This window comes from Osmerus eperlanus, chromosome 25 (genome assembly GCF_963692335.1).
Source record: "Osmerus eperlanus chromosome 25, fOsmEpe2.1, whole genome shotgun sequence".
Taxonomy (NCBI): domain Eukaryota; kingdom Metazoa; phylum Chordata; class Actinopteri; order Osmeriformes; family Osmeridae; genus Osmerus; species Osmerus eperlanus.
This window is the reverse complement of record NC_085042.1, coordinates 683,206-709,680: the sequence shown is the minus strand read 5'-3', so window position 1 is coordinate 709,680 and position 26,475 is coordinate 683,206. Positions and strand designations below refer to the sequence as shown.

Sequence of the window (26,475 nt, the reverse complement as noted above, 5' to 3'; positions counted from 1 at the left end):
CAGAAACTGCATTAACATATTATTTTAGTAATATAATAATAACAGGAGTCAGATGGCTGAGCAGTTAGGGAATCGGGCTATTAATCAGAAGGTTGCTGGTTCAATTCCCGGCCATGTCAAATGACGTTGTGTCCTTGGGAAGGCACTTAACCCTACTTGCCTCGGGGAATGTCCCTGTACTTAGTCGCTCTGGATAAGAACTTCTGCTAAAAGTGACTAAATGTAAACTACAAATAACTACTGTTAGGGAAATCAGTTTGTTTTGTTACGTGTTTCTGGATTTTATTTTTTTTTTTATATCGGCCGATATCGGAATATCGGATTTTTAAATCACCAAATATTTGGATCGGTATCGGCCTTAAAAATCCTTTATCGGTCGGGCTATATAGCCTACCACCTGAAAAACGTAAGTTGGCCTAGGCCTACTTCGCTCATGCTAACGCACTGGGTTGAAAAATGAATATGCCTATTATAAGAATCACATCCAAATCGATTGACATTATCTTCTCCGGCCAAGACAACAAAATCTCTCTCTGTTGCACCGTTCCCCACTCAGCTTCTACTTAAGTTCGCATGCTGCACGTTTTCAGGCAGTGATCAGCGCGCTCTGATGATTTGCATGTTAAACAAACAATATTTTTAATTTGTAGTACATTGTAAGAGATAATACATAATAACCAATCAGGCATTTTGTATTATATCGGCATTCGGTAACAAGACTGGTGACACGAGACTTATTATTAGTAATTAGCTTATTTTATAGCTGGAATGTCCAGCAGCTACATTGAGTCAGATCGGGAAAATGTTTGTACATTTATGTTTGTCTAGTTGTCAATCTCCCTTCTTACGTATGTATTTCTTTCATATTATCTAGTGAGGTAAAACATCACACAAAAGGGTTTGATGAAAAACATTGTGACATTGATAGAAAAAAAAAAGTTTAAAAAGTGTTTAGTCGAGTCTTGGTCGACCAAAGAAAATCTTAGTCGGGGACAGCCCTAATGCTCAGAGCACGTTTTAAAACGTGTTCTTAAAACACACATTACTGTTTTAATAAATGCTCATAATAAATCATAGCATAGCAAACCTAAGGTAAGCACAAAATATGATACATTTGCGACCCATTAAAAATTACGGTCGCAATGGCATGTCAAAAGGTCGCAAATGCGACCATTTCGGTCGCAGTGTAGTGCCCTGATACACAGAGAATACACAATCACATAATGCTAACATGACCTTGAGAATATTCTGAAAGCACCTTATTTTCTTCATTAGTAACCCAGTGGGACATAATAAGATCCTTTCCACGTAGAATACTTCTCTGGTGTGTGGTTTGTATTTTGGAGGATTTATATCCAATATAAATATATATTTATATATATGCTCCCTGCCTTGTTATTGTATGCATGTGTACTATGCTAGCTACTCCAAGGCAGAGAGATTTCCCATTCTATTTCCATTGCGATATTTGGACAAAGCAAGTTCTGATATGGCACTGGTGCTGCCCATCCTGTCATCAGCTGACATCAGACTCACACAATCCCTGCAGTTGTGTTAATTTAAGGTCATAAGTCTTCCTCTTTAGGCGACAGATACTGCATGCATTGTCGGAACAGGACACACATTCTTACTATTCATACATTGCTAGCTATATACCTGCAAATTGTGCAATTGCTGCCACCCTCCACTCCTCCTCCATATGGTCTTTCTGTATCTTTTCTACTGGACGTTCTTAAATGCCAAACTATGTTGTGAAATGTGTTTCAATCTACTGGAAAAATGGTCTCCAAGTACAGTCTGCATATTTTTGCCTTACCAACCATCTTTGGAGGAGGGGATCCCTCACTAAACTTCTCTTGAGGTTTTTCTATTCTTCTCTCAACTTTAGGAAGTTGAGAGAACCTTTACTGAGGTTATTTGCTGATCAGTTCCTCTCTGTGCTACACCCATAACATTTCTTGTTCAAATGGCAAAACACTAAGTTGGATGTGATTTCCTGTCCACTGAGGCATTTATTTTCTACAGTTCTTGACTTGTTATTGTATATACTTGTGCTATGTTAGCTGATCAAAGGCAGGGAGTTTTCCCCTTAGATAGAACCACTCCGCCAAAGTCAAACCCATTTCCATTCCAATAAAAAGTTAGCTGAAAATGTGAGGGACTTGACTGAATTGAAGTATACAGCACACTAAATGCTATCACATATACAAACACACACACCCAGGCGTACCTGGAGGGAAAGTTGGTGAGGAGCAGGCAGGGTTGGAGCAGAGTAAGTGCATGGTGGACCACATGGACCAGACTTCCCCCAAAGCCCACATCCTTGTTCCTAAACAGGACCTCCTCAATGAGCCAGACCAGGTCCCGACACAGAGTCTCCACACTAACTCCCTGAAGGGGGGGAAAGGGGGGCACAATGTTTAGCCCTCACCTTCAACCAGACCCGCTTTCTCACTCTTACACTCACCCACATTCATTCTCTCCAAGACCCTCACTCTCACCCATACCCAAGACAAGGTCCCCAAACACTCACTGCTTAGACACACACACCCTGGACACATACACACACAGAGTGGTACCTTGCGGTGTCTGTGCAGCAGAAGACAGGACATTAGGCTGGTGCACATCAAAGCCATACAGGAAGTAGTAGCTATTGACAGGAAACAAATGTTTACATCTACTCTGTACAGGATACACATGGCATAGATTGAGCAGATCAGGGATTAAAAGAGGGTAAGAAAGGAAGAAAAGAGGGAGAGGGGAAAGAAAGCAATAGGAAAGAGAGAAAGGGGGAAAAGAAAGATAATGTATACTGTCCCCCTTCCTGTTGACCTCTGATGACACTGCTTTTGTGGAGGGTATCAGGGATGGTCAGGAGGGGGAGTACACACAGGACCACACACAGACACCTCACTGCAAACAACGCATACACTGGACACACTTGGAACACACTAGTGAGGTCACTACAGACAACAGACACACCTGGAACACACACACTGCACTGCAGACAGCACACACTTTTCCTGGCTCAAAAATAGGCTTAAGTGGTGGGTCGTGTGTTTGCGCCATTTCTGCTAGAACGCGGTGTTAGAAAAGCCTTAGGCTGGCCGCCTTAAGGCCGATTTATACTACTCAGTTTTCACGGACACGGACACAGGGAACGCCCTCTCCGACGTGGAACGCCCTCTCCGAGCCCCTTGGAGAGCTCTACGTGCACCTCCTGATTTTCCTGACTATCCGTCTGTCCGTCCGTCATTTTACGGATACCCCTTGGCTGTGATTGGTCCGTATTAAGAACCGCTTGCGTCAGGGGCAAGGGCGGGGTTGCCGTGACAAACAAGACGAACAGAATCCTTTGACCGCCATTGCTGTAAGTTTTTACAATTCATATTTCAGCTAAACAGTACATGTAAATCAGCATCTGAATTCAAATGTGACGAGAAATGGGCAGTGTAGTTGCTGAAAATGTGCTTATTTTATTGATGAAACGGCTAATTTGTACATTTGCTCAGACTTTTCGATAACCTAGCTAGCATCGCAGTGCAGTGCCACCTACTCTTCTGGCGGTGAATTGTTTTCAGCACCCACAGCCTTCGGAGTACTATAAATTCAACGAATCCGTCCGACTCTGTCCGTCTGTCTGTCCGCAACGGAGTCGGAGTAGTATAATTCGGCCTTTAGTCTTTTCAATGCAGGAAGAACCCTGACACTCCTGGAACACGCATCACAGCAGACAGCACAGACATCTACGCACTGTACAGACACATCCAAGCACTGTAGACACACACCTCACTGCAGACCACACATACACACACACCTCACTGCAGACAGCACATACACCTGGAACACACAATGACACATACACCTCACTGGAGATAGCACACATATCAGAGAGAGGGAACAAAGAGAGGGAGAGGGGATTGAAAGTGAAGGGAAAGAGAGAGGGGGGGAAGAGAAAGAGAGAGTATCAAACCTTGCAGACTTACAGTACAAGAGGTGGAGGGTGAGGGTCATGCCCACCTCTCGCTCTGATTGGCTCAACTCAGGCATGTACTGAGGAGGAAGGACCCACAACAACTTCCTCTGACCAAATATGGATTCCTTTCTGGATGGATTGCACAGAAAGGAGGGAGGGAGGAACGAAGGAGAGAGAAGAGAAAGTATATTAAGTGGTGCTGAGCTCCCACTGTGACCTCTGTGAAGCTGATCAATTGTCCACGAGTGTGTGAATACAAATTACTTCTCAAAGTTGGACTGCTGGGATACACCCTCCCCGGAACCTCAGCGTGTATGCATAAGCATGAGCATACGTGTGTGAGGGCAGAGTTTTTTTCTTACAAATTTACTAGTTAATGGTTTCTGGTTAATGGGTTCCGGTCTATCAAATGCAAAATTTGCATCGCATAAGCAAGAATGTGTATGTAGAGGTATACTCAAGGCTTAAGTGGAACTTCAGTGTGAGAGCATTATTCAAGGTCCCATGACATGTTCACTTTAGGAGGTTATTTAACATTAATATGAGTTCCCCTAGCCTGCCTTTGGTCCCCCAGTGGCTAGAAATTTCAATAGGTGTAAACCAAGCCCTGGGTATTCTTCTCCGCCTTTAAGAAAATGAGAGCTCAAACACTCGGTTTTGAAAATCCCCCTATTGTGACGTCACAATAGGGAAGGTTACCTCCCCTTTCTCTGCTTTGCCCGCACAGAGAATTTGGCCCACCAATGAAAAAAATTAGCTACAACCGTGCGAGCGTGACATTATGGCTTGCAAACGACCAAAGCATGGCAGTTAGCCCCGCCTCTTTCTTCCTCATAGCATTTAAAGCTAGACACAGAAACGTCACGTCCTGAGGAAAGCTCATTGTGGGACTGCTCGTAGTGGTTGTAATTCTGCACCAAGGCTGAATTTTGGGAAAGAGACTTCAGATACAGTATTAGGTAACCACTAAGGCCTATATAAAAGCATCCAAAAACAGCAAAAACAGTCATGGGATCTTTAAGGCTGCTTAGCTGTGTTTGTCTAAAGAAACCAATATTACAACAGGACCTGAAGCCCAAGTAACAAAAGATACTAAGATGGGAGGATAAAGTGTTGATGATCAGTAGTTTGTGTGTGTGTGTGTTTGCAGGCAAGTGTGTGTATCCTTCACTCTTAACTAACTGATATTTGATTTACCTGTTCTCTAGGATGGCAGGAAGCAGCAGATTATGTAGGGGACGCCCTCCATCCAATCTGCACCTCCCAGACTCACACATCTCCTACTCACACACATACACACAATCCATACCATCAGATGTAAAACGTAAAAAGACAAATCTACAAGGTTCTGTAGAGAAAGGCTCCTCACCTGGAAAGAGAAGGGCTGGGAAAAGTGGACCCTGACACTGCCTCTGTATCTGCCCTGGAGCATTGACCACACACACCTCACTGCAGACCGAACACCCACCTGCAACACACATACACAGACAGCACACACATCACTACAGGCCTACACACACACCTCACGGCAAATTGTGCACACACCAGGAACACACACACACTTCACTGCAAACCGCACACACACCTCACTGCAGACCACACACAAATATCTCACTGCAGACAGCACACACACCTGGCACACAAACACACCTCACTGCAGACCTTGCACACACTTCAGTGTTTCCCCTATCATCATTTTGGCAGGGCGGCCCCAAAAATGACCTCCCTCCCCCTAAAATAATTACAAAATATATATATATATATATATATATATATATATATATATAATTGTCCTATATACTCCAAAAAACGTGATGTAAAACTTCTCTCACTACCAGGGTTTCTGCAGGTTTCAGTAAGTCAAATTTAAGACCTTTTTAAGACCATAAAGATCGAAATTTAAGACCTACACGACGCATTACCAAAATTCAAATCAAAGAAATTCTGAAAAAAACATTTTATTTAAATGAATTCAGTCATTGAAAAAGCATTAATTTTACCTTACAGGTAACACTTTAGAATAATGGTCCGTTGTTAACGAGTAGCTATGCAGGAAGTAATAGGTAGTTCTACATTAACACCGAATTTAATACTATTAACTAATATGGAACCAAGATTAACTAAGCAGTAAGTAATAGCTAATTTACGACAAAGGTAGTTCCTTGGTAGGTATTTGATTATTACTAAATAAACATATCCTCATTGAGAACTACTTGTGAACTATGACCAATTAAGAAAGAATAACCAATGAATTACTAATCACAAAAGTAATGTCAATTGTGTTTTTTCTTACTCTTAACATGGTCATAACATTTCAGAAGCTTGTGCCTCAAATGAGTTCTTTGTGGAAACCAGTTTATGAATATTAACGTTATAACACGTCCCCCCCAATATTTGATCATACTGTATGATTATGCGGGCAATTTCGATGTGACTGCTATTACGTCTTTCTGCAGCTCAGAAAATATCAAATCCTGGCCGGTCCATTTTCCAAATCCAGTCGACTTAGCTTACCGAAACCTATTTGTCCTGAAATCCATGTCATGTTTTCCCTAAACCTATACTCTGGTGCAACGTCAATGAGTGAGTTTGGAGCGCGAAATCATTCGGCACATTTTTATGGATGGTAAATATCCAGTATTTGGCTGGATATTTACTACTCACTCATTACAGAGTGAGTAGGCCTATACGTTAATTTGGGTTAGGGTTAGCCATGTACTATTACTTGTTTAGCCATTATGTTTGATTCAGTTTCTCATCATAGTTTGTTGAATGTGATGAGAACATACGTTAGGCCTATACGTTAATTTGGGTTATGGTTAGCCATGTACTATTACTTGTTTAGCCATTATGTTTGATTCAGTTTCTCATCACAGTTTGTTGAATGTGATGAGAACATACGTTAGGCCTATACGTTAATTTGGGTTATGGTTAGCCATGTACTATTACTTGTTTAGCCATTATGTTTGATTCAGTTTCTCATCACAGGTTTGTTGAATGTGTATGTTTCATTCCAAAATACAGAATTTTTTGTTTAAATGCTAGGTTTCATCATTGTGCCAAACTAAAAAAATTTCATTCAGACATATTTTACAAAATTCTTTATTCTTGCATGCCCATGTGCATTTTTGCATTATGTAGGATTTTCTTTTTTTACCCAATCACTGCAGTTGTTTTATGTAGTAGATCTTGCGAGGTGACGTGTTAACATGTTTTTCACTTTAAAATAATGGTCCAGATTACAGTTACTGCGGGATGACAGGGTAACGCTTGAATAATTAGTGAGGAGTTAACATGTTTGTCACTTTAAAATAATGGTCCACATCACAAGTAGTTCCTGCAGGATGACAAGGTAACGCATGAGTAATTAGTGAGGAATTATACTGGTTTTCACAAGTAAGTCTAATAAGTCTAATTTTATATTTGACACATACGGTACAGGCATACATTTCTGTGAGGCACTAGTGATATTCTAACAAACAATAATCTGGAATATGTGGTTTTACGCTTATCGCAACATAAATGCAGGATGCAAATTGTTTTTGACAAGAGAACATCAATGTTTATATTCATATCCTAAAGAGAAGTCCTTCTCAGGCGGCTACTGTAACATAAAGGTAGGTCTTTGGAGTCTGAGACATATTGAACTGACACTTAAGAGCTCATAATAGTAAACTAATCCAATCATGAGCGTGTCAGCATCACTTCCTAATTATTAAAAATGTTAAACAAGTTATCATTATTTGTATTATACCATGTTTAAGTTTGAAATAAACAGAGAACATACGTCCATCCTTTGGTAAGAGTAGTCACAATCTCAACCTGTAGCTAACGTATTTGGGGGGATATAATATTCATAAACGGGTTTCAACAAAGAACCCATTTGAGGCACAAGCTTCTGAAAAGTTATGACCATGTTAAGAGTAAAACAACCAAATTGTTAACTTTTTAGACATGTTACTTTTGTGATTAGTAATTAATTGGTTATTCTTTCTTAATTGGTCATAGTTCACAAGTAGTTCTCAAGAGGATATATTTATTTAGTAAACCAAATACCTACCAAGGAACTACCTTTGTCATAAATTTGCTATTACTTACTGCTTAGTTAATCTTGGTTCCATGTTAGTTAATAGTATTAAATTCGGTGTTAATGTAGTACTACCTATTACTTCCTGCATAGCTACTTGTTAACAACGGACCATTATTCTAAAGTGTTACCATTTTACACATTAGGTTAATCACATTAGTAACCTTCCACACTCAACAACGTGCCAAATCCCCAAAACCTTATCCCCAAAATGAAAATAGGGTAAAACAAACTTGCCCTCAAATAGAGAGAGAAAGTGTGTGAGTGAGTGTGTGACTTGGGTAAAACCTTTTTTAGACCTGACTGGATTAAATTTAAGACCTCGGATGAAAATCTAGCAGTTTTTAAGACTTTTTAAGGCCTTAAATTTTAAGTTCAGAATTTAAGACTTTTTAAGACCCCGCGAAAACCCTGACTACAGGCAATCCGCTTCTTGCTCGTCTTCTGAACTTGTGTTGTTCTGTGCACCTGACAATATAAAACTTTAACTGTGTGATTGTGGTTGGTAGGTGTAGCGAAGCCAGCTAAAAAAAAATATATCCTGGGTATGTTGAACTTGCTTTGTAGTATAGGCCTCAGGTGTTTGTGTGTTTTGCACCATTCTACCTGGTGTGTGTCTCTTTCACACTCAAAAGTTTCTGGAAGCCCAGGGAAGTAGAGGTCTGTCCAATTTTTCCTGCCCGTCGTCACACACACACGGACCACACACCTCATTGCAGACAGTGCACACATCTCAGTGCCGAAAGCATAAACACCTGGGACACACACACATACATCACTATAGACAACACACACACCTGGAACACACACACACCTCACTACAGAGAGCACCTACACCTGCGGCACATGTACACATCTTACTGCAGACAGACCACACACCTGGAACACCTGGAGTATTTGTGGGAGTGTGTATGAGTGTCTGAGTATGTGTTTGTAAGCTCCATACCTTTGTGCTGTCCTGGGGAACACAGTCGTAAGAAATGCCAACGGGCACCAGGCAGACAGTGGGCACAGCCCCCTCCAGCATGATTTGACGGAGTCGTGCCAACCACTGCCCTCCCTGCCCACTCAGCCCAGACACACACACACTCACGGCCTGCCCCTCACACAACAGCTCCCCCAACACCTGTAGGAGAGAGGATGGGGGAGAGCAGGGGAGAGGATGGTAATGGTGGAAAGCAATGGGAGAGGAGGAGAGGATAACCAGTGGAGCAGCAGGAGAATAAACAGGGGAGTGAAGGGAGAGGAGAAGGATAAGAGAGAAGGGGAACAGGGGAGAGGAGGAGGGTGAAACAACTGCTAGGCTTATTTAAAGGAGCAGACCTTGACGCAATAAACTACAAAGAAACAGCTACCGATACAGACCCCATCACAATTCACTGCTACATTCAATAAACTATCAACTCAGTCCGTCCCAGCCAAAAGAGCAGCAGCATTGTCAGTGTTGCAGAGCAAAGAGGGACCTGGAGTCAGGGTGTAGGGTTGTACCAGGCTCTTGCCCTCTGTGTATTGGTGTGTGTGCAGGTCTCTGTCACAAACGGAGGCAGACTTACTGAGGTCATGATTGGTGAGTGGAGGCTGTTAATATGAGCATCCTCTTCACTGTTGGCACCAATAGGGAGGAGAACCACGCCCAGCTTTTGCAGGACAGACCTGTTGGAACAAGTTATCCATGTTGAGAAGACAGGAACAACAACTACCTTACAATGCTATAGATAGGTGTGGGTGTGTGTGAATGAGAGAGAAAAAAGTTGTCGTGTGTGTGTGAGAGAGGATATGTGTGTTACAGAGGTGGTGTGGGTGAGAGGAGGTGTGCGTTTGAGTGAGAGACAGAAAGAGAGAGAGGTGGTGTGGTATCTGTGTGTACGAAAGAGAGAGGAGGTGGTGTGTGCACAGGTACCGTATCCAGAATGTGTGTATCTGCAGAGGGCAGATCGTGTACGGCACCCTAAGGTTGTAGCAGAACAGGACCAGGGGCAGCAGGACATAATCCACCGCACTCTGACGCTCACATACGTACACCAGGGGGCAACCCTGAGACACACACACACTTTGGATCTCTTATCATGCTCTAGACATGTTAAAACATACAAGTGAGACTGTGTGTGTGATGTGTACCTGCTGTGCAGCTCTCTGTAGGGAAGCCAGGTGGTTCAGGTTAACTTGAACACTACAGAATACACACTTTAGGAGCTTCAGCACCAGCCAGCCTATTAAACTGGAGAGGGGGGAAGAAAGAGGGGGGGGGAGGTGAGGGGGAGGAGGAGAAGGGAAAGAGACAGTAAGAGACAGACTTGGCACAAGGAGGATGGACAGCAGTGTTTCCCACACAGACTAATTTGTGGCGGTGCGCCACAGAATCAACACCGGCCGCCACATATTGCGTTTTGTTATTCTTTTTAACATTTTGTTTACGCTATTTAAACACGCAGCGTATTCCTTCAGCTGCATTTTCTTTCCCTGCTCTCTCTGTCTCTCGGTCACTCACACGTCTCTCTCACATAGACACACAGTCACAACGTCAGCACACGTTAGCAACGACGCATAGATACGCCGTTCTAGACAGACAGCGATATCAGCGAGCCCTCAGCATTAGTACCATAGCTTAAAGTCTAGGAAAGTTGGTTACTTTTCGCTAGGTAGCTATGAACATGTCTTAATCTGCTAGACAAGTGGGTTCCTCTTTGTTCTTTTGGTGAGTAATCTCACGTGCCCTACTTACCGGCGTCATGGAGCCAACCAGCTAAATAGTTATTTAGCACTAGCGTTGCTACATACTTACAGCTGGCAGCTCCGTTTTTCTCCTAGATTCAGATCTAGCCCCGGTAAATTGTAGAGCTAGCTAACTACTACACTTCTGCAGTAGTGCAGTAACTACTACACCCCACAATTTCCCCAGAAATATTTTCAGGCTTCAAGCAGAAAAACAGGGTCAGGGAGAGAAAGAGATAGATTCGTTAGGCATTGAAGAAAGAGTAGGAGAGGAGGACAGCATCCAACATGCTGCCGTGAGAGAGCCAGCTGAAGCAACAGGTGAGGTGGACAAACAGATGTAGAAATAGGGAAGTAAGAAAGCAGGTCTCAGGATAAGGGAACACATTTCTATTCCGTTTCTGGCAGATAGGACTTGAATGGGGTGTGAATTTTGTATAGGGTGTTAAATGTGTGTATTTTGGGTTGGGCGTGTGATTCATCTTTGATTCATATTATTTAATATAATAAAGTTATGTGTAACAAATGATTAATGAAGGAATTATATTGAACCCCCCTGGTCTGACATGGTACCACCACCCCCCCCCCCCCCCACAAATTGCTTTCTAATCTGTGGGAAACACTGGACAGACTTCAAAGAGGATGACAAAGGCACTATTTCATGACAGAAATAGGATTGAAATCACAAAGAGAAAATCCGAAGATAAACTTGAATATGAATTCCATCTATGAAATCTCAGAGTTCAGAATGTATAAGCTAGTTCCTAATGACGAGGTTGTATGACGAATGTTACACACACGCATACCGAACAAGAGGTGGGTAGATGCAGGTGTTGATGAGGAGGTGGTAAGGGGAGAGACGAGTAAATGGCTCCTGAATGTCTTCCAACATAGAGGGTGTGTGGGGGATGGAGAGGGCCTTCTGTACCCTGAAAAACACAGTTTTTTTACACACCCACACATTATACACACTCATACTCTTCCAGACTCTGCACCCTCCTACCTGTCACTGTTCCAGAATCCACCCCTCCCTCACTTGTTCTCTTGCAGAGTTTGCACCCTCACCTGTCACTGTTCCAGGGTCCACCCCCCTTTACCTGTCACTCTTCCATACTCTGTCCAGCCTGTCAGTAGCAGTACTGGGCTCCACCCTGCGTCCCCTGACAAACAGCACATAGCACAGCCTTCTCACCAGCCAGCCTCTGTACCTACATCAAAGGACAAAGGTGTGTGTGCGTTGCAAGTCAGGTCATACAAATTCCCCCCAAGAAGACTTCAACGGCCCCCATATTTTGCAATGCCCCCCCGACGTTCTCTGATCGCCCCTTTGGGGCGGTATTGCTTGCATTGAGCAACGCTGATGCAGTGCAAACACCACCCTTTCTACGTGAAAACGTTCATAGCTAGTAAATTGCTCAAAAATGACGTTCGAATATTCCCTTTAAAAAAAACATATATTCGAATATATTCGAATTTCTGGTTGCCCATTAGGTACGTCAATAACAGGACAAATTAATACAACGAGATACAACTACTTGTATACTGTAGGTAGGCCTAATTTATTTAAGTTTAAACATATTTAACAATATATTACCTACACAAAAAGAAGTCAATTAACTAATGGCCAAGACCGCAGACCTTGGCCTCTCGCTCGCACACACGCACTCTTTCTTTCTCTCTCTCCCCCGCACAGTCGCGCTCTCTGCGCATAGCGGTGTAAAATGAACGACAACAATAAACAAATGCCGAGTTCTGATCAAGAGTTTTGTGCAAGCAATTTAAGGTTGCGATTCTTGTCCCAAATATGGCAGGCTTCATTCAGTTATTGAAACAAATATTATTAACATTAATTGAAGTTTTACAGTATAGAACCGACATTGAACGCTCCGAGCGAGCTGTGCTGTGGTAAACATGGAGATGTAGCCTCAAGTTGCTAGTTGTTGAATGGTAAGCTAACTCTGGCTTACATAGCTTACACACTACTTTAGCTGTAGGCTCAACAAGTTTACCATCAACTGACCAAAATCCGAAATATTTCCAGACATCACTCTTTAGATTTTTGGGGTTACAATCACTTTCTTTGCTGCGGTCAAGATGGGTTCTGCACTTTCTGCCATCTTCCACGCAAGTCAACTGTCAGCAGTGACGCTGAGGCGTGCGCCCACCTGCAAAGCAGACAGACGCGCCGCTGCTGCCGCGGTTGTGTTTTTATTTTTTTACATTCTAATATTAATTTTCACATTCGAATTTCTGTTTTTAACCACTATTCGAATATGGAATATTCGTTGACAGCCCTAATAGCTAGCTTGTGAAAATCACACTTCTGTGTGATTTTCCAAGAATTTCAGTGCCCAGTCTGAACTTGTGTTGTTCTGTGCACCTGACAATAAAAAACTTGAACTGTGTGATTGTGGTTGGTAGGTGTAGCAAAGCCAGCTAAAAAACGATATCCTGGTTATGTTGAACTTGCTTTGTAGTATTGCACCATTCTACCTGGTGTGCGTCTCTTTCACACTCAAAAGGTTCTGGAAGCCCAGGGAAGTAGAGGTCTGTCCATAATTCCTGCCCTGAAACACACACTTGTTACTCACATTCTACTCTTCATCCCTTTTCATATCCTTGATATCCCTCTCACTCCCATCCCTCTATCTTTATTCCACCATTTCCATCCCTCTATATTCCACCAACTCCATCCTGCTCTCTCGCTCGCTCACTCACAAGGCTGTCAGGGGTACACTGCTGGCAGCACTGGCCGACACTGGGTCTGAACTTGCCAAGGTGGGGAGCCACAGTCTTTAGCTTCTTCTTTAGCTTCAATCCCCAGGACAGCTAAGGGACAGAGGACCACATACATCACAATAACTCACACTTCACAATAGTGATGTCACAACCGGTACCAAGTTGGCACTCAACCAGGGTTGGGGAGTAACGGATTACAAGTAATTGGATTACTGTAATCTGATTACAAAATAATTGTAACTGTAATCCGTTACATTACTGGCTAAAAAATAATAATCGGATTACAGATACTTCCCAAAAATATTGAAGATTACTTTGAGATAATTTTACATTTGGGAGTAGTCATTTTTTTTTTTTTTACATTTATCCTTTTAATTGCAAAATTTTACATTTTCTCTGAGACGTTTCACATGTGCTTAACAGACACTACTAGCTTGTTAAAACTTTGATCATGGCTGCCTAACAACAACGCAACATGTCGCACCAACACACTGGATTTTTCTCCCGGCGTTTCAACGAAAAAAAAAAGGCAAAAACATAACAGTTCAATGCAAGCTATGTATATATACACTTTTAGTTCACTTTTGATATACTTTTAAGTAGGGCTGCACAATTATGGCCAAAATGATAATCACGATTATTTTGATCAATATTGAGATCACGATTAATTATCATGATTATTTGTTGATTTTAACCAAAACAAATGTGATCATCACAATGCATTGTCCCTGCATAATGGATGTGAATAAAACTCAAAATATACAGAATGTAACCAAATGAGAACATTTCAGAACTATGGAGAAAAGACTAGTTTACAGGTTTTTATAAGGAAACACTAGCCTGTCAACATTTTCTGTCTTGAGGGATGAGCGAAGGCAGGTCACCACATTAACTCTTTATTTCCCCTCTGCGTTTTCTGTACATCGCAGGTAGTGCCACCTTGGAAAAATAATTGCGCGAGGGGATCACGTATCGTTTATCAAGAATTTTAAGCCTTCGTTTGTCACCGTTTTTACTTGGCACGTCTTTGGCCAAATGCTCCTCCCTGAGTCACCACCTTACCGCGGTGGAGGGGTTTGCATGTCCTAATGATCCTGGATCTAAGTTGTCGGGGGCTTTATGCCCCTGGTAGGGTCACCCAAGGCCCAAACAGGTTCCAGGTGAAGGACCAGACAAAGCGTGTCTAAAAAAAAAACCTACCATGAAGAAAAATAACAATGGTTCCCAGGTTGCACTTGCCCGGACGCGGGTCACCGGGGCCCCCCCGGAGCCAGGCCCGGGGGTAGGGCTCGATGGCGAGCGCCTGGTGGCCGGGCCTTTTCCCATGGGGCCCGGCCGGGCACAGCCCGAAGAGGCAACGTGGGACCCCCTTCCAGTGGGCTCACCATCTGCAGGAGGGGTCATGGGCGTCGGGTGCAGTGTGAGACGGGCGGCGGCCGAATGCGGGGGCCTTGGCGGTCCGATCCTCGGCTGCAGAAGCTAGCTCTAGGGACGTGGAATGTCACCTTGCTGGCGGGAAAGGAGCCTGAGCTGGTGCGCGAGGTAGAGAGGTTCCGGCTAGATATAGTCGGCCTCGCCTCGACGCATAGCATCGGCTCCGGAACCAGTCTCCTTGAGAGGGGCTGGACTCTCTTCCACTCTGGAGTTGCCCTTGGTGAGAGGCGTCGAGCCGGGGTGGGAATACTTGTTTGCCCTCGGTTCGGCCCCTGTACGTTGGGGTTCACCCCGGTGGACGAGAGGGTAGCCTCCCTCCGCCTTCGGGTGGAGGGACGGGTCCTCACTGTTGTTTGTGCTTACGCACCAAACGGCAGCTCAGAGTACCCACCCTTTTTGGAGTCTCTGGGGGGGGGTGCTGGAAAGCGCTCCTCCCGGAGATGCCCTCGTCCTCCTGGGGGACTTCAATGCTCATGTGGGCAATGACAGTGAGACCTGGAGGGACGTGAGTGGGAGGAACGGCCCCCCCGATCTGAACCCGAGCGGTGTTTTGTTGTTGGACTTCTGTGCTAGACACGGCTTGTCCATAACGAACACCATGTTCAAGCATAAGGGTGTCCATATGTGCACTTGGCACCAGGACACCCAAGGTCTCAGTTTGATGATAGACTTTGTAGTCGTGTCGTCGGACCTGAGGCCGAATGTCTTGGACACTCGGGTAAGGAGAGGGGCGGAGCTGTCAACTGATCACCACCTGGTGGTGAGTTGGCTACGATGGTGGGGGAGGACGCCGGTCAGGCCTGGCAGGCCCAAACGTAATGTGAGGATCTGCTACGATGGTGGGGGAAGACGCCGGTCAGGCCTGGCAGGCCCAAACGTAATGTGAGGACAGTGCCTCTGGACTGGCAGACCGGGGTGGTGGTTCCCCTCTTTAAAAAGGGGGACCGGAGGGTGTGCTCCAACTTTAGGGGGATCACACTCAGCCTCCCTGGGAAAGTCTATTCAGGGGTTCTGGAGAGGAGGGTCGGTCGGATTGTCGAACCTCGGATTCAGGAGGAGCAATGTGGTTTTTGTCCAGGCCGTGGAACTGTGGACCAGCTCTACACCCTCGGCAGGGTCCTGGAGGGTGCATGGGAGTTCGCCCAACCAGTCTACACGTTTTGTGGATTTGGAAAAGGCGTTCGACCGTGGGGGGTTCTCCGGGAGTACGGGGTACCGGATTCCCTGATCGGGGCTGTTCGGTCCCTGTATGACCGGTGTCAGAGTTTGGTCCGCATTGCCGGCAGTAAGTCGAACTTGTTCCCGGTGAGGGTTGGACTCCCCCAGGGCTGCCCTTTGTCACCGATTCTGTTCATAACTTATATGGAATTTCTAGGCGCAGCCAGGGCGTTGAGGGCAGGCCTCTAGAGTGCGACCAATTTGGTCGCATATGCGACCAAAATTTGTACGGATGCGACTAAAATTTATACTAGGTCGCACCGGTGCACCTAACCTCCTCGCATCCACTGCCTCTCCAGGAACAAAGCGTTTGTTTCTTCTTTGACGGAACTCGCACTCATGGTTGGATCATATCGTGGTCTAAACTAATCAGAGACAGAGATGGGGCGGGTCTTTGCCTCCGATTGGCTGTGGTCCAGATATTCCTGTAGGCCTACACTGCTCCGTGCTGTGTGATTGAAATTACGATCTGAGCACCAGAGAATCAGTTGCCAATGCCCAGACCTGGGCATTGTACGGCCCCGCGGGCCACAACCGGCCCACAGGCTGTTCCAATCCGGCCCGCGTGAGGTAAATCAAAAATAAATAAATGTGTTGAGCGGTTGTAAATATGTAGTCCTGAAACACTAGTGATCAGGCAATTTACATATGTGCGCTTGCGCAACCTCACCGACAGGAGAGTTAGCTGTTGGTTAGCCCTCGAAAATGAAAAACGAAAGGTTGATACAGAATGTAGAGTTTTTAACAAGACATGGACTTCTAAGTATCTGTTTACTGAGGTCAAAGTCAAAGCTAGTTTTGGAGAACAGGTCGCTGTGTTGAAGGATTACAATTTGAATCAGCACTAAGGGACTCAAGAAAAAAAACTAACGCGGACATAAGAACTTGACTGATTCAGTGGGCGCGGGCTGATGGCTTGCTAGTTAAATTGCACACTCGGATCATCACCTGTCAGCTGTCCTTCGCATACCCACCTCAGACATTCAGCCAGATTTCAATGCACTTGTTCAAGCCCACTGGATTCCTCTCACATAACAAAATGAACTGCAAAAAAGTATAGCTTTTTGTATAAAGTTGATCAATTGCATATCTTTAACATACTGCAAAACAACTTTTCAGTGTTGGTGAAGATTAACTAGTTACAAATAAAATGAAACACTGATGTAATGATTATTTTAGTTTTTACTGTTACTTCGATAGTCTTTTCCTAGTTGACCAACATGTAAAATATTTATATAAATATTTACAGAATATCCTTATTCTTCTGATAACCAGTAGCAGCTAATCAAAATATATACTTTAGTGCTTTTTACAATGGGGGAAAATGAATAGTGAGCAGAATTAAGTTCAAGTTATCGTTGATGCGGCCCTCCAACACATTTCAGGTTTCTCATGTGGCACCTTGTCAAAATTAATTGCCCACCCCTGAGTTACGGAGCTGGGCCATGGAGCTAACCCATGGAGCTAGGATGTTGATGCTAGGGAGAGTGTGGCAAGCTGGTTTAGCCAAGGCCAAAGGGCAAGAAAGCCAAATTACAGGTGTTGGCCATCTGAAGGGCATGCGACAGCAAGGGGGGACCCGCTATAAGACTTTGAGCCATGAAATGTTAGGTCTCAGTTCAGGGAAGCACTTTTAAACAGTAGCACTTTCTAGTTTTTTATTTTGCTTGCAATGTTTTAGTTTGGCAGCTCAGTGAAGCACTTAAAATATTTTTATATACAGTTTAATTGTGCGTCAAATAAAACCAATATTTACCTACACCTTATTCTTGTTTAAGGTCATTTACATAATATATATGAATGTATATGGAGCATGATAAAAAGGTGACCTTGAAATTGTGGCGACGCAAGGAAAAATTTGGGTGCACCTAAATTTTGTGCTGGTGCACCTAAATAAAAAAGTTAGGCGCACCAGTGCAACCAAGGGAAAAAGTTAGTCTGGAGCCCTGGAGGGGGTCCGGTTTGGTGACCTCAGGATCAGGTCGCTGCTTTTTGCAGATGATGTGGTCCTGTTGGCTTCATCGGGCCGTGACCTTCAGCTCTCACTGGAGCGGTTCGCAACCGAATGCGAAGCGGCTAGGATGGGAATCAGCACCTCCAAATCTAAGGCCATGGTTATCGACCGGAAAAGGGTGGAGTGCAATCTCCGGGTCGGGGAGGAGATCTTGACCCAAGCGGAGGAGTTCAAGTATCTCGGGGTCTTGTTCACAAGTGAGGGAAGAATGGAGCGCGAGATCGACAGGCGGATCGGTGCGGCGTCCACAGTGATGCGGGCTCTGCATCGGTCCATCGTGGTGAAGAAAGAGCTGAGTCGAAAGGCGAAGCTCTCTATTTACCTGTCGATCTACGTTCCTACTAGTGGTGGGCCGTTATCGGCGTTAACGCGCTGCGTTAACGTGAGACTCTTATCGCGCGATAAAAAAAATATCGCCGTTAATCTATTCTCAAAGTTGGGTTGGGAGCTGGGTCTATACTACGCAAGCTATGATGACTTTCACCTTGATATTTTAGCGTGGATGTATACCTAGCCGAATTGCACTGTAGGGGGCGAGAACGAATCTTCAAACCTGTGTGTATGCCTCGTGTATGAAATTATCACATCAAACGTGACGTGCTAACATGGATGCAGCTATGAAGCCGCCTGGTTTGCTTCAGGGAAAATGTATTTTTAAGAAGCTTCCCAATGGAAACCTCAACAAGACTAAGGTTGTTTGCACCTTGTGCTATGCAGAATTAGTTTACTGTAGGAGTTCTTCCACTCTCAAATACCACCTAAACGCAAAGCATCCCTTAGTTAATGCGGAAGATGCCGGGCCAAGCACTGATGTAGCGCAGGGGAAGAGTCGTCGTCAAACTACAATGTTTGAGTGCAACCGAGGCAAGCCCGTCAGCACAGCTCTATCAGCCAAGCTAACTAATCTAATAAACAGTTAATAAACACAAGTACATCTTATTGAACATAATTTATTTTCATCACCAATTATCATAGTAGAACAGCTTTCTCAAGCGGTTTGTGATGCATTTTGGAAACAGGAGATGAGCTCCTGGTCTAATGCGCCACCTGGCTTGAGAAACCCGTTCTCAAATACTTACTTTTAGTCATTATTTGGGTAGCACCCATATTCTGAATGCCTTCGGCGGAATTCAAATGAGCCATTTTAATCTAGATTAACGCCAAGATAACAGTAAGATTAATCTAGATAAAAAAAATTAATCTATGCCCACCACTAGTTCCTACCCTCACCTATGGTCACGAACTGTGGGTAGTGACCGAAAGAACGAGATCGCGAATACAAGCGGCCAAATGAGTTTTCTCCGCAGCGTGTCCGGGCTCTCCCTTAGAGATAGGGTGAGAAGCTCGGTCATCCGGGAGGGGCTCAGAGTAGAACCGCTGCTCCTCCGCGTTGATAGGAGCCAGTTGAGGTGGCTCGGGCATCTGATAAGGATGCCTCCTGGACGCCTCCCTGGTGAGGTGTTCTGGGCACGTCCCACTGGGAAGAGGCCCCGGGGAAGACCCAGGACACACTGGAGGGACTATGTCTCTCGGCTGGCCTGGGAACGCTTCGGGGTCCCCCAGGAAGAGCTGGTGGAAGTGGCCGGGGAGAGGGAAGTCTGGGCCTCCTTGCTTAGGTTGCTGCCCCCGCAACCAGACCAAGCGGCAGTTGACGGACGGACGGACTTTGGCCAAATGAAATGCGACTGCATTAGTTGTTTCACTGTGTCTTTGGGAGGTAGATGGGTATGGTGATGCGCTAAAGAGGCTCGCTTCGATGGATGCCTGAGTTGATGTTGTGTTTTGATTAGTCTTTGCAACGCATTTCTTGGCCCTCATACATTCATCGTATTGAACTTTATGGTGTTTTTTTAAGTGGTTAAAGAGGTTCGTTGTGTTGCTTTACGGCACTGTTTGCATATGACCTGTTCTTGTTTTGTGTCACTTGCCTTGAACCCAAGATACTTCCACACAATGGATGACGATCCGATTCTCGGGACAAGGCCCTCGGCTACGTTAGACATTCTTTTGTTTTCTTTGTTAAGATAGTTTAAAGCCTTATGACTGACTGCTCACATTACTCTGTCCTCTGTGACTGTCTACATCTAGAAACTAAGCTGCGCGGGGCAGGGAACAACTCTGATGTATCATGGAGGCACATGATCAGACAGTAGGTGTATTCGACTTCATGCAGCGCCGCAGCCGGCTGCAAATTGGAGAAAGAGTTTAACATAGCCCAATACATAAAATGACAACATTTCCGACTTCACGGAGCAGTTTATAACTCCTCCCCGACTGTAAGCAGCAACTCTCGCTGGTCGTTTCATGCAGCCGCAGCCGAACGCACCTATTGGTTTACGGCGCGCTAGATTGGCTTTGCCAAAAAAAAAAAAAAACTTTAATACGGAGCGTTCTATGAACGGAATGACGCATTTTTTATATCGCTCGATCACGCGAATTTGATCGTGGGAAGCCGAAATCGTGATCGTGATTAAAATTTGATTAATCGTGCAGCCCTACGTTTAAGAAGTATACTTAGTAAATTGTTCACTTTTGATATACTTATAAGAAGTATGCTTAGAAACAAAAAAATGTATACATTTCTTCTAAAGTAGGATGTACGTTTTCTTTTATTATACCATGGTCTGGGTGAATACTCGATTCTGATTGGCTGCAGGGGTGTCCATTATCGGGTGATAACAGACACCTACTACGTAATTGCAGCAAAACTGTCTTTTCACCGTTCTAAATTATTGCGCTGGCTACATAGTATCATGAGCCTGTACAAAGTGTCTGTAGTGTAACCATAACAACACAAACGCAGTCAAAGCCTCCATTTACAATTTTGAAAGACTAACAAGCCAACTTGTATTTACAACAATGAGTGACTTGAATATTTATTTTAACCTATTTGAAAAATGTTACTTTTCTGAATCTACTATGTCAGTGTCACGTAACCGCTCATCTCACATTCCATTCGCTATTCACCTCTCTAGTCAATCTACTTCAGACAGGCTGCGGCCAACACGACAGTAGCCGCAACTCGACACATGGCCTATTATTTTCTTCTTAAAAATCTTGATTTTATTTTAATGACATGGCTCGATAGCTGGCTAGTATTGTTGTTAAACATACTGTCAAATTATAATTACTGTTTGGAGAATGTCAAATTTGATGCGGTCATCTCACATCCATTTTCTATTCAACTCGCTCCAGAGGCTGCAGCCGTACTGTAGCCTAGTACTAGTATATGGCCGATACTTTGTTCGTGAAAATCTTGATATTGATTTTGGGACAGTGACATGGCTGGTTAACTAGCAAATCTTCTTGTCAAACATACTGTAAAATTATATTTACTGTTTGTCAACCGTACACAATGTTATTGCCTTTTAATCTTGCTAGCATAATGTTAGCTTTTGGGCTAATAGCTCATCCAAAGGAAAGCCGGAAAAACGTTAGATTTTCTTTTGCAAAACGCATGAAAACATAAATTAATGTTTGTAAAAAAAATTGTTGGCAAGTGACCATGTTTTTGCTGTATAAGTAAGGGATAATATTGAACACCTCGTCGGGCATTATCCCTTACTTATACAGCAAAAACAGTCAAAAGTACATTACAAGTTAAATTTTTTAGATCCATCTTGTATATTCTAATTATTCATGTTGAGGAAAATCTATTATGCATTGCACATTGAATCTTTTTTTGTTACTGAAGCTGTAACCTTAATTACTGCCAAAACATTTTGAAGCCCTATACTTTTATACTATGCTAATAATTATCAATTGGAGTATTAATGGGAAAAACGAAAAAGATACTTGAGAAAGAAGCAGACAGAAGGGTTGCATTATGCATTTGAAGGTTATGCTGTCAAACTGACTGAAGAACGAAATAACAATGTGAAAAATTGAAGATAGCGTGGCTCATTGGCTGGTCAATTCACATGATGCAATGCAATAAATAGTGTTCGAATTTGCTGATAAGTTTGCCGTTTGTTCGAAATACAAATGTAACTTCATGAATTTCGTTTTTTTAATGTGTCTGCTTACAATGTATTGTTTTGTTGCGTGGCAATTGTCATTGTTGTGCTGGTTTAACATTGTAACCATGAGTTAAATGACTTACGTTTGATAAGAAGAGCTGGATTATTACAACACGAGTGCATACTCAGTAAATATCTTCTTTCAGCTAATAATCTGCAGTGTCACTTGGCGAGGGCCCCCGTTCTCGTCAAGTGACGCAAGATCGGCGGCGTTTGAGGGATATTTAAACATTTAAATATTAGTAAATCATAATAAATGGACATTACGTTTACTTCTTGAAATACTTACATTAATTGAAAGTGCTTTTGAAGTATACTTCATGAACTGAAAGTGCACTACACAGGTTACTTTAGAGTATTCAAAGGTATATTTAGAGGTAATTTACAAAGTATACTTCATAAACTAAAAGTGCACTACACAGGCTACTTTACAGTATTCAAATAAATTCGAATAAACTTCAAATACACTATAATTGTACTAAATGACCTAAAAAGTGGTAGCCTGTGTGCCAGCCGAACTTGGCCCCGCCCACAAAAAATGTTGGGTCTGGGGTCGCTCGGTTGGGGGAAAACTATGTCCGAACAAGAGCTGTTCGGACCAATCAAATTGTCAGGGCGGGCTTTATACGATGATGGACAGATGGGGTAATCAACCACGTCACCAAAGAGCGCTTGGGTTGAATTTGTTTTCAACAAACATGGCTGCCGCTGGGCTGAGATGTGTAGATTCTGCCATCGAGTCTGTTTTAGAAGACATCGACAGCGCATTCATTTTGAAAGAGGAACAGAGAAACGCGATCAAGGAATTTGTCGATCGAAAATATGTTTTTGTTGTCCTTCCTACGGGATTCGTCACATACTACGTTGCTCTGATTGGTTGTAGGTCTATCCAATTGAGCGAAGAGGCATTTTTTGTCCGAGTCCGGTCGAAACACGCCCCATACTCACAGCCCAGCGGAGTGGTATCAGACTCATATTCTGACTAGAATTATGAGTATGACAACGTCAGGCTAGAATTTTGGGACAAATGGGATGCAAATGGAATCACTTTGAAAATTGTCAAATTGGGGCGTGGCCTGTAGCGCCACCTTCTGTCTTAAGTGGCCCATGTTTGGTATGGTAGTTACTAATGCTCTGCAGTTTCAACATGCCAAATTTCACAACTTTTTACAGTTCTGGTCTAGGGGCTGCCATTGACTCCCATTGCACAATAAAAAAGCCAACAATAACAATAGGGTTCCCTCCTACTGGAGGAATCCTAATAAGAAAAGGTAGAAACACTTAAGTGGCTCCGCAGCTTCGCTGCTTGGCCACCAAATATATCGTAATCTTGTTATCTAATGTAGTGTAATATAGCATAGTGTAATCTAGAATATCTCACGGCAGGTTTTTGCTGAGCTGTGGGTAAATGCCTTGGGGCTTCTCTGAGGACTTCATCCACATCTGGAAGCATGATGGTCCAGTCCACAGGAGTCTGTCCCTTTATCAGAGTCCTACCATCACACATCAGGGAGGGAGGGAGAATGTAGGGTCAACAAGGGTCTGAAAGCACGATAGAGACATAATACTGTAGCTGGAAGCCATCTCTACAAAGTGCTTGTTGCTAACCGCTCAGCCATCTGGGGGGTATTCCAGGTAGCAGGTTTAGTGAAAACTTTGAGTTGTTTAACCCTGAAAAGAGGCTTACTCCGAGGTTTCCGTTCCAGAAAGAGAGGTAACGAAACCTTTTGGTAAGTTTCCATGGTAACTTACTCCGTGAAACTAACCTGCTCGCTAGAAGGTTTTCCATGCCAAACTCTGCGTTTTTATCTATCCCCTTCCTCTTTCTGAGCCTGATAGCGTTGGCAGACTAGGGATATCCTTTCCTGGTTCAGCCAACCGATCTCGAACAAAATGTAATTCGCTTAGTTATACGCCGGGAGAGGATTTTAAGACTGCGATTCGATGTGCTTTAATTCCCTGATGAATACCTAGGTTAACGTTACCGTTTCCCGTCACAATCTGTAATGTATTTTAGCAACATTGTCAGCCCTTAGGCCAACATCGCTAATGTTACTCGCCGTGGACGTGCACTCAGAACTGACCAAATGCTTTTTGGCACTGAAATAAAGACAAATAATTGAAATTGTATTTGGTCTTCTTCATTGCCTACAAATAGAAATCTAACAATGAGTATGTTTATTGGCTATTGTTCCTATAATTTACATGATTCACCTGTGACCATGTACCATCCTGTAACTGGTGTTTCAGCAAATCTATTTCAACATTGTAGGGGGTCAATATTGGCCAAACAACAAACTAATTCCCCTATGGTTTGAAGGAAGATGGGAAACTGAACAGCGTATTAACATTAACCAAATAATGCCAATACCAATGGAATTACAGTTATTCGACTATGGGTTAAATCAGAGCAAGAATGGTCAAAGTAAGGTTAAATAATATAATAATTTAATCATATTGCAAATGAATGAAATCAATGAAGGTTAACTCTTACCTACTCTACCATGATTATTGTAAACTTGAGATAGAAAGCAAGAGGTGAGGAAGAAGGAGTAGGACAAGCCAGAGCTGAGGAGAAGGTCTCAGGAGATCAAGAATCCACAGATGCTTCACAATTCCTTTTATACCCAAAACAACTAATAACACCACAATCTTGACCCTTACTTATCACAACTCTGACATAACTTAACGTTCTAAAATAATTTAATTTCAATTATATATAATTGAAATTTTATTTAAAAGGGTTATAAAAAGCTATTTTATCAAATAATCCTGCACCCGCTGTAAAATTGCCTATGACCATACATGACATTGTATGCCGTAGTGCAGGGGTCCCCAAACTACGGCCCGCGTGCCGAATACAGCCCTCCCACGCATTTGGACCGGCCCTCTGAACAATGCCAGAGACATTTTTATTTTATAAAAAAACCTAAACAGTTCACACTGATTAATATGCATAAGTAAGTAAATGTTTTGATTTCAATAGTAATGAATATGAAAAAAGGTCATTGCGATGGTAATAATGCTCTTTTAATAGGCTATATATCAGAATGGGTTTTATTCGCCATGAAAGTTTGCACAGACAAGGAATTTGCTTTGACAGGAAGGTGCACACATTAAACATATAGGAATCTTAAATTTAAATATGAGGACTAACTATACTAAGGGTACATAACTAGCAATAGTAAGTGGAATTAGAATGAAAGTAAAATATACAATAGAATATAAAATAAAATATAAGTTGCCGTAATTTACAATATAAAAATACAAATATTACAAAAAATACAAATGTACAAGATACAATTTTGTAATGCAGTGCAGAAAGCAGTGTGTTTTAAGCAGGAAGTCATTAGAGTCAGTGTGGACCCTTGGCCTTGTTGAAGAGGCCAACAGTGGAAGGGAAGAAACTTTTGTGGCTTGAGGTATTGGTCCTGATGGAGCGCAGCCTTCTGCCGGAGGGGAGTGACTGAAACAGGGAGTGTCCAGGGTGGGAGGAGTCGGCCACAATCTTCCTCGCTCGCCTCAGGGTCCTCGAGGTGTGCAGGTCCTCGAGGGTAGGCAGATTGCAGCCAATCAACTCCTCAGCAGTGCGGATGATACGCTGCAGTCTGCTCTTGTCCTTGGCAGTGGCAGCAGTGTACCAGACGGTGATGGAGGATGGACTCAATGATGGCTGAGTAGAAGTGCACCATCATCGTCTTTGGCAGGTTGAACTTCTTCAGCTGCCGAAGGAAGTACATCCTCTGTTGTGCTTTCTTGATGAGGGAGCTGATGTTCAGTTCCCACTTGAGGTCCTGGGAGAGGATAGTGCCCAGGAAGCGGAAGGACTCCACAGTGTTGACTGGGGAGTCACACAAGGTGATGGGGGGTGAGTGGGGCTGTGTTCTTCCTGAAGTCCACAACCATCTCCACTGTCTTAAGAGCATTGCGTTGTAAGTTGTTCTGGCTGCACCAGGTCACCAGGTTGGCTGCTTCCCACCTATAATCAGACTCGTCTCCACCAGAGATGAGCCCAATAAGGGTGGTGTCGTCCGCAAACTTCAGGAGTTTGACGGACGGATGACTGGAGGTGCAGCTGTTGGTGTACAGGGAGAAGAGCAGAGGAGAAAGGACGCAGCCCTGAGGTGATCCGGTGCTGATGGACCGGGAGTCAGAGACTTGTGTTCCCAGCTTAACGCACTGCTTCCTGTCAGACAGGAAGTCTGTGATCCACCTGCAGGTGGAATCAGGCACGTTCAGCTGGAAGAGCTTGTCCTGAAGCAGGGCGGGGATGATG

The 26,475-nt window shown here is 43.7% G+C and overlaps 1 protein-coding gene across 2 annotated transcripts in view; it reads right to left on the bottom strand.

The window, feature by feature from the left end:
* gpat2 (glycerol-3-phosphate acyltransferase 2, mitochondrial) overlaps positions 1–23,688 on the bottom strand; it is a 29,200-nt gene extending 5,512 nt beyond the window's left edge. The window contains exons 1-14 of one of the 2 annotated variants that reach the window (XM_062451362.1): positions 23,581–23,688; positions 13,494–13,604; positions 13,269–13,342; positions 11,873–11,983; positions 11,582–11,704; positions 10,182–10,281; positions 9,964–10,097; positions 9,617–9,716; positions 9,010–9,189; positions 5,346–5,444; positions 5,174–5,256; positions 3,987–4,105; positions 2,580–2,650; positions 2,231–2,391 (exon numbers count right to left, since the gene is read on the bottom strand). In XM_062451362.1, the coding sequence (XP_062307346.1) occupies positions 2,231–2,391; positions 2,580–2,650; positions 3,987–4,105; positions 5,174–5,256; positions 5,346–5,444; positions 9,010–9,189; positions 9,617–9,716; positions 9,964–10,097; positions 10,182–10,281; positions 11,582–11,704; positions 11,873–11,983; positions 13,269–13,342; positions 13,494–13,604; positions 23,581–23,652 (1,538 nt within the window). In that variant the 5' untranslated portion in view covers positions 23,653–23,688. The remainder of the gene's footprint in view (positions 1–2,230; positions 2,392–2,579; positions 2,651–3,986; positions 4,106–5,173; positions 5,257–5,345; positions 5,445–9,009; positions 9,190–9,616; positions 9,717–9,963; positions 10,098–10,181; positions 10,282–11,581; positions 11,705–11,872; positions 11,984–13,268; positions 13,343–13,493; positions 13,605–23,580) is intronic. The other variant, XM_062451363.1, reaches the window with a different exon arrangement.
* Positions 23,689–26,475: the final 2,787 nt, after the last annotated feature.